The sequence below is a fragment of the Periplaneta americana genome, chromosome 7, assembly GCF_040183065.1.
Source record: "Periplaneta americana isolate PAMFEO1 chromosome 7, P.americana_PAMFEO1_priV1, whole genome shotgun sequence".
Classification (NCBI taxonomy): Eukaryota; Metazoa; Arthropoda; class Insecta; order Blattodea; family Blattidae; genus Periplaneta; species Periplaneta americana.
In genome coordinates this window covers 84,632,544-84,644,896 of record NC_091123.1, presented here as the reverse complement: position 1 = coordinate 84,644,896, position 12,353 = coordinate 84,632,544, and the positions used below count along the sequence as shown (strand labels likewise).

General features: G+C 35.5%; 1 protein-coding gene across 5 annotated transcripts in view; it reads left to right on the top strand.

Moving 5' to 3' along the window:
- HDAC6 (histone deacetylase 6) overlaps positions 1-11,531 on the top strand; it is a 143,076-nt gene extending 131,545 nt beyond the window's left edge. For all 5 annotated transcript variants that reach the window (XM_069830964.1, XM_069830963.1, XM_069830966.1 and 2 more), the window contains 2 exons: positions 6,422-6,550; positions 10,161-11,531. In XM_069830964.1, the coding sequence (XP_069687065.1) occupies positions 6,422-6,550; positions 10,161-10,256 (225 nt within the window). In that variant the 3' untranslated portion in view covers positions 10,257-11,531. The remainder of the gene's footprint in view (positions 1-6,421; positions 6,551-10,160) is intronic.
- The last annotated feature ends 822 nt before the right edge of the window (positions 11,532-12,353 follow it).

The window sequence follows — 12,353 nt, the reverse complement described above, 5'->3', positions numbered from 1 at the left end:
CCCACCCTATTTCGATGCTCGATGTAGCATGAGATCCATTCGGGGTAGCCGAGGTACAGTTGTGGTGTAGGATGATGTCGGGAATAATACCAAGCCGACTACTTAGAGAAAAGGCAGTGTTGATTTCGAAACTATAAGTTTATTGGCGTATTCAACTAGTAAACCCTTGAGTATGTATTTCCGGCTGAACTTGTAATTTAATAGTTGGTTGCACTTCTGTATCAACTCTATAGCAGCGCTGAATATGCTCTATTCAATACTATAAACTCGATCCTCTGTTCAATACTCTATACTCAAAGCTCCTATTCGGTCACTCCGCTCTCTCTCTATCCGAACGGCTCCCGATGGTAATGTTGATGTGTAGCCTCGTCGATGATAAAGTACTGTCTGTCGTGTCTTCGCCAAAAGAATGCCTAGTACAGTATGTAGTGCCCTCGACATGATAAAGCTCTTCTCCGCGCCTCGTCACCCTTATTTATTAAAACCTATCCTATGCTAAAACTAATTATCCTATTGGCTAACAACTACGTCATTTAACCGACCTAAAATCTATTTTCTATTGGTCCAAAGTGACCTCATATGCTGAACCGAGATCTCTTCTCATTGGTCACGAAATACGTCCTATGTAAATTTAGACTTGGACTTCCCACAACATCAAATTAGTTAGTAGACTTTTCGACAATACCCGTTCTTTTGGAAAACCCCGAGCTTTGCAATTGCTTTCCCACGAGTCTTGTCCAACTCCCGGATTCTACGCCTGAATGCGCATCTATACGAACCCCGCACAAGGTGGCCGTAAATCTGTCCGATGCTGCTAAGTGACTCAGTAAGACGAAACACCTGCGTGGGAAACCCATACTGACAAAGTCGCTAGAGCATCCCCGCGAATTCATGTAACTAAAATACGGTGATATCAACCTCGCTATTAAATCTGACTCTCCGTCTCCTAATTACTGCTTCAGAGGACATATAAATTTGGGAAGACCAAGAAAACATTGGAAAGAAACCGTATTTACTAGGCTACAGGAAGACACATGATGATGATATACAGTAGATAAGAGCATTAATTACTTTTGAGTGTAATACTTACTTACGGTTCTTAAGGAACCCGGAGGTTCATTGCCGCCCTCACATAAGCCTGCCATTGGTCCCTTATCCTGAGCAAGATTAATTCAGTCTCTACAATCAAATTCCACCTCCCTCAAATCTATTTTAATATTATCCTCCCATTTACGTCTTGGCCTCTCCAAAGGTCTTTTTCCCCTCCAGCCTTCCAACTAACACTCTATATGCATTTTGGATTCAGCCATCGTGCTACATGCTCTGCCCATCTCAGACGTCTGGATTTAATGGTCCTAATTATGTCAGGTGAAGAATACAATGCGTGCAGTTCTGTGTTGTGTAACTTTCTCCATTCTCCTGTAATTTCATCCCTCTTAGCCCCAAACATTTTTCTAAGCACCTTATTCTCAAATATCCTTAACCTCTGTTCCTCTCTCAAAGTGAGAGTCCAAGTTTCACAACCATACAGAACAACCGGTAATTTGACTGTTTCATAAATTCTAACTTTCAGGTTTACTTTTGATGTTCTATAAATTCTAACTTTCAGGTTTACTTGAGTGTAATATGTCAAATAATTATGGTCCTTAGAATCCACAAAATACACGAGTCCAGAGTATTCTTTAAGCAATCAGTTTTATGTCCTGCTCCGTGGTGTTGTAGTCTAAGGCATCCTGTGTAGGACTCGCGATACGGAACGGGCGCTGGTTCGAGTCCCTGTGGGTAAAGAAATTTTCTCATAAAATTTTGGCCAGTGTATGGAACCGATGTTCACCCAGCATTGTGATGCACTTGGGAAGCTATGATAGGTGGCGAAATCCGGTTACAAAAGCCAGCTAGAACAGCTGGGGGGATTATCGTGCTAACCACATGATACCTCCATTCTGGTTGGATGATCGTCCCTCTGCTTCGGCATGTGGATGTGAGGCCAGCAGCCAGCTGGTCGATCATGGTCCTTCATGGGTTGTTGTGCCTCGGATTAAACTAAATTAAATCAATTTTATCAGGAAGACCATGGTTTGATGAAATTTTCTCTGTCCATCCATCCATCTATTCTATTATTTATCATTATGTTACTTTCTCCTCCAACAATCCTTCAATTAAATAATTTTGGGCGATAGTTGTAAGCTATAAAAGTGTACATTTATTGTGAATCACAAAGATTAAGGTTGGCTGTGTAAGATATTATGAAAAAAGAGCACAAATTGCTACTGTGGTAGTAAGAAATTTTTTTATCGTAATTATAAACTTAATGCCTTTTGACGCAATACTAAGCGACCATATCTTTAACCAGTTATGGAAACACATTGTCACTTGTTGTTAGTAGCAAGAATATTAATAATCACTGTACATACTCTAAGAAGTAATGCAGTGGATGCATTATCAGAACATAGTCCCCTCAGATATTCTGTCAAGAGGCAGCACAAACGATATCAGTATACACAATACAAATGTTTTTGTATGCCTCCCTATTTTATGCAGGGAGCGCACTTTTAGTCAAATGACTAGAGCATCAGTCTGCCACGCCAGAGATCTGGGTTCAAATCCCGTTATTTGCTAGTAAAATTTTGATAGACAAAGAATGTGCCGAGGCCAGTTTTCTCGAGGTACTATCATTTCTCTGGACATAATTCAACCATTTCTCCATTTTTCATCACCAATATCATCAACGTCGTCGTCATTGTTTCAAAGTACATCCACCTTCATATGTCTTAAGATCGTAAAACAACTGAAGAGAAGGAGTGCATGTGTCAGCATTTAATTGAGCCTGTCATTGAAAAGAAAGTTACTTACAATTTTTCTCTTTATATCAAAGCAATGTCGTTCTATTGTTGAAGAAAAAGGGCACAACTAGGAACAGATTAAGTGTTTTACCTCCCTAGATCCAGTTAGAACTATTGCTCCTTTTAACTTTAACTTTGTTTTTTTTTTTTTTTTTTTTTTTTTTTTTTTTTTTTTTTTGGTGCTGAACTTGTAAAATTTATGCAGATTTTATGCCTTTAAAATAATATTTTAAAGTCATAGAACATTTATGTGAGGTTTCATTTAATATATTTTGACGTTTTATGACATTTGCCAGTTACTTTGATACTAGCAGTGCCCATTGAAAATCAATAGGAAATTCGTAATATAATACATAACATGACATTAGCATTAGAGCTATTTTATGAAATGAAAAAACATAAGTGAATTCTCGCATTACAGCTCAAAAGCCCAATATCATTCCTTTTATAAATTGAGTTGACTTTTCAGTGATGGCAGAAGGATTTATGTCCCAATGAAGTTCGTTTTTTAAGAAAATAGCACTGGAATAGCTGCAAATTCTTAAGTAATTGATTAACTAGCAGACTTACTCGTGTTAATTATGTAAGTCTGTGCAGCTTACATAATTAACACGAGTAAGTCTGCTAGTTAATCAATTACTTATATTCAAATGTTAAAAGTAGTGTTTGCAAGATTCAAAAATGGATGCAAATTCTTGATAAAATTCCTATTGATTAGTGACTTACTACTGCACCTTTTTGATGTTCCAAAGGAACAGCTGGCCATGACCTGTATTTTGTCTAGCTTACAGCGGGCCTCTCTGTCCCTCACTCATTTTTTGTATATGAACCTCTTTATTCTGCTAAGATTTTGGACGGGTCTTTGTCCCTCACTTGTTCTTCATTTTACCGAGATATTCGACGAGCCTCAATGTTTCTTTTATGTTCTTCCACATTATCTCATTGCTGTCATTTTGGTTCAAATTCATGTGTTGTTAGACTTAATGCTTCTGCTGTAATTTCTTTGGGTGGCCTCCCTGGCATAATGATTGATTCATAATAATCTACTAATCACCCTTCCAGCACCGAAATGTTCTTACACGTAGTATAAGTTTCTAGAAGGTTGAGATTATTACACTTCAGTAAACAGAAATGATGCAGCTGAACAACAAAGATTGAGATTGGGGATGGTGAGATGGCGATCTACTGTATAAAGCCGATAGATGGATGGATGGATGGATGGATGGATGGATGGATGGACGGAAATAAGTCTCCAAAGAATAAAAACATGAAAATTTGGCATATAAACAAACTTGTATTTAACTACACATATCTCTTCAAACATATCACTGAAACAAAGAATCCAGGAGATTATTTAAGTATTTATATCTGTAACACCAAAAATATATTATATTCTCAGTGATGATCTAAAAGAGTCAGCCAGAAAGTATTGTCCCACATTTTTTTTTTCAAATATTATTTATTCCACAAAATGTGATTTACACATATGAAAGAATGATGTTTTATCTACATACCCTATTTTTCCACACAATCTCCTTCCAGTTCTATGGCCTTACTCGAGCAAGATACAAGGGCATGTATGCTATCGGTACCAATCCTTGTTCTGATTACGAAGCCAGTTCTTCACTGCGCGAATCATCATCTCATCATCCTTAAAATATCTTCCACAAATAACATCCTGTAATGCCCCAAACAAATGGAAGTCCGAGGGAGCCAGATCAGAGCTGTTGGGTGGACGGGGTAACACTGTCCAACCAACCTTGTTTTTTGATATGTTCAGAAGACCTCAAACTTGTGTGAGGACGAGCATTATCGTGTTGAATCAAAACACATTAACCACACTCAAGAAGCGCTTCCAGCAACTTGTGTGCCATAACAACTCAGGAGATGTTTTGAGTCACTTCACGTTAAATCAAGCCTCGAATAGTAGGTAGCATTATCTGAAAATAATATGACTTTACGACCTTGACATTTCATTGCTCCATTGAAAAAATGAAGCCAATCTTCCATGATAGAACTGGTCATCCAGACTTTTTTTATTAAATCGCCAATGCATTGGAAGGGAATTATGATCCAGGTATCTAAATGGTCTGGGACATGTTGCTTTTCCTATCACTATAGGTTTCTCAATTTCACCGGCCATTTTTGCACAAATAAATATTGTAAGTCTTTCTTCAGACGTCTTACTGTCTGTACATTTTTCACCACGTACAGTCACTGTCTTTGAAGGCAACACACGAAAAAACAGGCCCATTTCGTCACCATTGTATACGTTTCTAGGTTTATATCCTCCAACTAGATCTTGGTTTTTTGATTTCCAGTCTGTTATTGTGTTATTGTCTGCATGTCAACATCATTAACTTCACCACACATAGAATTGAAAACAGTGTTATGACGATGTTTGAAGCTCTCTAGCCACCCATTAGACACCTTGAAGTTGTCTTTTTTTTTTTTTTTTTAAGCTTCAGTTTGAATCTATGGTCCTGAAATAGGTACTCCTTTGCACAAGCACTAACAAACTCCTCGAACATACGACGATTTATTTCGACATTATCTATACATTTGGGATTGCGTTTCGCATGCCCTGCTGTTCCTTTCAACCCTTTTCTTAAATCTTAATTTTGTTTTTCAAAATGCTATAAATTTGAGTTTTTCTCACTTCAAATAGCAGAGCTAGTTCTTTAATCGAATGTTTGTTTTTTTTCATGTTCTTCAGTCACTTTGATTTTCAACTCTAGCATAAGGGTGTTACATTTAGCAGACATTTTTTTCACTTAATCACGTAAATATGGCACAAAACTGAGAATAAATAAACGAAAATGTGAAACTAAATTGAGGAAGCACTACAGTACAATTCACAGTTTTATTTTATTGGCACTGTTCTTTAACACTGTATTGGCTTGTTATGTAACACAAAAGACAGAATAAATAAACGGAAATGTGAAACTAAATTGACACTACATTACAATTATTCATAGTTTTATTCTACTCGCACTGTCCTTTACCACTGTATTAGCGTTTTAGCACAAAACTGAGAATAAATGAACGAAAATGCAGGATAGTTGGAAGAAGCAATGGTACACGAGGTCAGTAACCTGCCCAGTTGACAATATGTACAGAATAGTGACATGGTGAGAGAAGCTTCACCCACAAGGCGTGAACAAAGAATAGTGAAAGTCTTCCAGATCATTGCATGTATACTCACACAAAAAATTATGCCATGCTTCCTACAGTATTATCACAAAATTAAAAATGGTTTGATAGAATTTAGCAACAGTTACACTTAAAATTATCGGTTTTAATCAGGTTTTTTTAAAACTAAATTGTGCTCAAAAATGATTTTTTTTTCGCGTTAGGCAGTTTTCCGTTTTGAAGTATTATTTTACATAGGAAACATTCCGTACCCCAATTTTATTTTTCGTTTGTGCAGGTTTCCTATTTATAGAGGATACGTTTTAGCAAGATTTTACTGTATAAAATCTTACAAAATAATTTTATGTTTATACATATGATTAATATTTGCAGGGTGTGTGAAATCCTGAAACTTAAGGAATTGTGGTTATGTGTTAATGTTTCAGATTCACTGTGGTCGCTACATTAACGAACACATGATGATACATGGATATGAAGTATCACATCCTCTTACTTTGAGTTTTTCTGATCTCTCAGTTTGGTGTTATGTTTGTGAAGCATATATAGATAATCAGGTAAGTTGTAATGTTCTGTTGAGTCTGTAAATTTGCTCTGATTCGTTTTAACAGACTTATGAAAAATAATGTATAAATAAGTATAGATGAGTCTCGTTACTTAAATTGGTGGAAATGTTCAGATATGAACAACTTTTTTGGAAGTTCCATGATACAGCTCATATCCCACTGAGCAAATTTTTATGAAACGTGAATTTAACAGTGTCAGTTGTCACAGAGCTATATACACTTCAAGTCTGGTTAAAACTGATTATATTATTTCGCATATTTGTTAGAACTTTTTTTAGATTAATGTATAACTTTTGAAGAAAATGGACATTTGTATATCATGAAAATTGGGATAGATTTATTCAGATAATCCCAGTCAGCAACAGCTGACACCATGCACACAAGCAGCAACAGCTGCCGACTGATCAACTCCTGGCATTCCTTGGTCCCTTATCTTCTTATAAATCCAGTGCTCATACATCTTGATTAATGAAAGCATTCACATAATTTCCCGATATTTTCGGTCCGTTATCTCCCCATAGGCCTATATTTTACAGTAGTTATACAACTTGATTAATAAAAGCATGCACATAATTTTATTTAATTTTTATGCTATAATGAGTACTAACCTGTTTTATAGGAGTTATTCAAAGGTCTCCATCTTCAGGCATTCCTGACATATTCTCATAATATTAGCAAAAGTTCTCATTCTGTGTTGTTATATTGTTGTCTTTCAGTTCAACAATAGTGTAAGAGTTATTTCTATTTTTTAGGATTCCACACAATAAGACCTGGTGAATATGCAAGCCATAACCTTGTCATCAAAAACCTTCCTTATATTGGCCAAAGACTCACTGGCATTATGGGGTTTGGCAGAATCTTGTTTAAAATACCTATATTGTCTCTTGTGTGTCAACAACTGAAAAACTGGTACGAGTATTTGTGCATGGTACATCTGTTCATTTATTACAAATTTATAAAATATGGACCCTATTATTCATGTTGCAGTTACAGCACAGCACACACCAATTAATTCTTTCGTCATGAAAGAAACTTAGGGCCATATTCAGAGACATGCTTTGCGCGGGCTTCCAGTGGATGATAAGTAAACTAACATTTTTCGTATCCATAAACCAGTGTTAGCGATATGGTATGAATCCTGTACAAGTAACCAGTCGATAGCCAGGGCTAGTTTAGCATGCTCGTAGCGTGGGCTATCGAAATGTCTATTAATAGCATCCATAGTGAATTAATCAGGGATTTTCTGTGCTCTAGTGACAGTAGTTTTGTGAACAAATAGAACTTTACAAATTAAACCCAGCCTCATCTGAGAAAATGATTTAATGTGAATTAGCAAGATCATAAGCAATATTCTGCAGAACCCAATGACAGAAATTCACACAACTTAAGTTGTCATACAGTTGTAATTCGTGGACTACAGCCACTCTGTAAGGTTTCAATTTTAGCAATTTAGTAGATCTATGGGCTGAGCTTTTTGTCACTCCAATTTTCTGTGAAACACGACTTAAAGCTTTCATTGAAGAACGGTTTAATGATTGTCCAGTATCATTAAGTTTTTCTTCTGTTAGCACACGTCGTTTTTGCCTAAGAATTCTATCATTTATCGATTCTGTTTACCTAAATCTAAAAAAGTTTTCTTACAGTATCTTTGTGTGGAACAGGAAGGCCAGGGATTTGCACTACAAGACTCTCTTTTCACATAAGTGTTGTATGGAAAAATTCTGTGTCCTAGTGATAACTTGTGGGGTGGCATTTCAATAAACTAAATTTCAATCACACACAGTATTATTAAAGACATTTGCATAGTAAGAGCTATTGTTAATGCATTGTAAGCTAAACACACACTGACTAACAAAGCTGATATCAAGTGGACTATGACCTGAGTCGAGAGATAACGGACCAAGAATGCTGGGAGTTGGTTGATCAGCAGCTGTTATTGCTTTCTTGCGTGGGTCCTGCCCATACCTGACTGAGATTCTTTATACTTGTATAATCCTCCTCTCATCTCTGTTGATGATGAAATGATTATGAATCCACATCTTTACCTCAATGTAGATTGCTTATTAATGACTTTGGTAGCCACCGGCATGGCTCAGTCGGTTAAGACGCTTGCCTGCTGGTCTGAAGTTACGCTCGGGCGCGGGTTCGATCCCCACTTGGGTTGATTACCTGGTTGGATTTTTTCCGAGGTTTTCCCCAACCGTAAGGTGAATGCCAGGTAATCTACGGCGAATCCTCGTCCTCATCTTGCTATCACCAATCTCATCGACGCTAAATAGCCTCGTAGTTGATACAGCGTCGTTAAATAACCAACTTAAAAAAAATGACTTCAGTCTCAAAACCTAAATTTCCTATCCCAGATTTTGCTCTGTTTATTATATATCAGTGCTTAGCAAGCTTGAAAATATATTATTATTTTAAACCTTCGTTAATTATTACGCTTTTCCTGTCTTCATTCGACCAGTTCTCCATGTATACAGTGGGCCAATAAATACGGCACAAAATTTAAATGGTTATATTCCAGTAGCTAATGATTTCGCTGAAAGTTTATTTCACAGGCGAATTTCACGGTCCTTGTAGACTGGGAAAGTACTGTAATATTTAGTTTTTTACCATTTATTAAACCTTATTTTTTATTTTTTGTAAGAGTGCAAAATCGATCATTTATGCCGAACTAAGCATTATGGTCTTAGGAGTTCAGCAGGCCAAGTCGTTTGTTGTGCTATCATTATTTGTTTTCTTCCATTTTGAGTTCTCATTTTGTGAATAATGGGTTGCCGAACGAAGACAAAATTTTCATTAAACATTTATCTGCCCGTCAAATTGTAAGGAACTACGCTCAGCGGGACTGGTCTGTTTCAAGTGTACAATGATTGATTAGCAAGATACGGATATGATATCCTTCCTGAGAGATTATTGCGTGAAAGATCGCATTTCTCAGAATCTCTGATGGTTTCCGCTGAAGTTTCAAAAGAGGTCTTAATCCTATGGACTATTTTGTATGGAGTCAACTACAAAAAGCGGATTTTACTACAAAACAAGAAAGAATTCGTAATATTGAACATTTAAGACAACACCTTCTTGAATGTTGGGACCGGCTTGATCAAAGACAGATATCCAGTGCTATTGGACAGTGGAGAAGACACCTACAAATGGTTGTGCGGGCAAATGGCGGTCACATAGAGCATCATTTTAAATTTTGATTATTTGAAAGATCATTAATTATTATTAATTTTACCAACGTTCAGTTTCTGCATTTTGAAGTAATAAATTGTTTTCAAAAACCACATTTTTCGCATCATTGTGTATTAACCTCCATAAGATTTTAATTGAGCCTCAAAAAACATAATAAAAAGTCCTGCTCATCCTTAAAGTCTACTCTTGCCAACAGTGTATTCATTATAAATTAATGTTATGTATTTCCGAAAATAGAGTATTTCTAATTTTGTGCCTTTTTTTTGGTCCACTGTGTTTATCTTGCTGGTCCACACTGAGAAAATGTCGACCTTACAAGCAAATGTAACAATTTATTCTGTATCTTGGGAGCTCTATACAGATCAAAAGAAAATACGAGAACACTAATGAAGGCTTTGTGTCACAGGTTCTTTATTCAGCCAAAAATGCTGTCCATAGAAGTAAATTTGGAGAGGACTTGCCTTGGTCGTATGGTGATACAAGTTCTTCAAATCCATTGTGACTGAAGATGTAAGAAGGATAATGGATATTGCAACTTGGCTCAAGTAATATATTTATATAGTAAAAACTGAAGAAAGTAATAAGTCTAATTTGATATTGTTTTTTCCTTTTACCAAATGTAACATGCAATGTTAAAATGAGAAAAGAAATTAACTGTCTGCTATAGAAGTAGTTACATTTTTGTAGCAATATTTTCACTTGCAGATTGTAACTGTAAAAAAAACTGACGCAACATTTAACATCTGGTCACATAATTCCTTTACAATAACATATATCTGGCTTATATATGTGATATGAAGGCTGATAATTACAATTATTAAATTTTAAAATTCAGATATTTATTTTTTAAATTAGATCTTTATAGATATTTACTTTCACTGAGCTAACGTGATAATCACTTTAGGAAACGTAATACCGGTACTGTATTGATATACAGATGTCAAATGTATTGCAGTGTGGTAAAAATAAATGCATTTCTAATAACTTTAGAACTCTTTTGTGAACATAATGCTAAATCTCATTGTGGAGATTGTTAACTGCAGTTCAAAGTTTAATTCCAGTATTCATTAAAATAGTTACAAAAAATAAAAACAAATGATCGTATTTTTATTTTTATGAAGAAATCCGAACCTCTGACCTTTACCACTTCCTTCAGCCTTTTGTTTTTCCAATGTCAAAATTTTTATGTTTCTTACAAGTATTAATGAATTTATTTCCTTATAATTATTCTGCTTTTAGGACTTTCTCTATCAATCTATGATATGGCCGTATTAGATGAAGACTTACCTATCTCTAGTTTACTTTTGTTCATTCAGAAACTTGATCATTCAACTTTCTATCTGTCTTTTTGTTTTTCCATCACAAAGTGTGATACCTCTTGGATTGTATGTTAACTTTGTTTAGTTACCCAATTCCATCCAGCTCATATCTCGATGGCATGGAGATTTAAATCATTTCACAACAATTTTGTATATATTAATTTTACTTTTTACGTTTATGAATGTGTTTTATTAGATGACACTGTTAAAGTGTCGGGAAACTCAAGCTGTTTTCGTGTTTTGAGTTGTACATTGTGTACTGGTGCTGCAAGATGATCCAAAAGTATGTAAAGCTGATGCATTTTTCAACGCTGTATTAGATGAGGTATGACATTGAAATTTTTAGGTTACCTTTGTTTCATGTGCAGCTTGTTGATTTTAAGAGAATTTAATTGTAAATTGTTTAGCTTTGTTATTAAATTTCTGTAATATGTTTCATTAAAGTAATTTCAAATTTGCCTGTTATATTTACAGTAATTTTACACATATTTCCTTATAATTATATATTATTATTATTATTATTATTATTATTATTATTATTAATTTTATCTGGCAGAGTTACAGCCTTCTCTTCCACTCAACCGGGCTTTCAATTAATACAAATACATAAGTTATAATAATAATAATAATAATAATGTTAGAAATGTAGTAAAAGACTGTTATTGAAATATACAGTATGCATATACAACTTATCAGCATTATGGCCAGTCGTAGCACGTGTATTTAGAGGGGAAGTCTGACCACTCAGACAGTAGCACATTTGCCTGCTGATTCGGAGTTGCGATTGGGCATGGGTTCGATTCCCGCTTGGGCTGATTTTTTTTTTTTTTTTCGAGGTTTTCCTCAACCATAAGGCAAATCTCTTGCCAAATACCATCTCGCTATCACCAATTCCATTGATGCTAAATAATCCAGTAGTTGATACAGCATCCTTAAATAACCAATTACCTATTATTGGAGAAAAATTCGTTCCGGTACCGGGAATTGAATCCAGGACCTCTCAGCTCTGTGCGCTGAGAGGTCCTGGGTTCGATTCCCGGTTCCGGAACGAATTTTTCTCCAATAATAGGTATCTACAGTATGCCTACTCATAGTCATTGATTATTCACTGAGGATGACGAGCTTCATATATGAATATAAGTATATATTAAATAACCAAGTAAAAAAAAAAAAAAAATCTGACTATTCTTTTGCAGTCTCACACAAACCATACGCTGTTAAGAGGTAGTAAGAAAACGAAATGTTAAACTTACATGTTATCAAAGCATGTGTTAAAAATG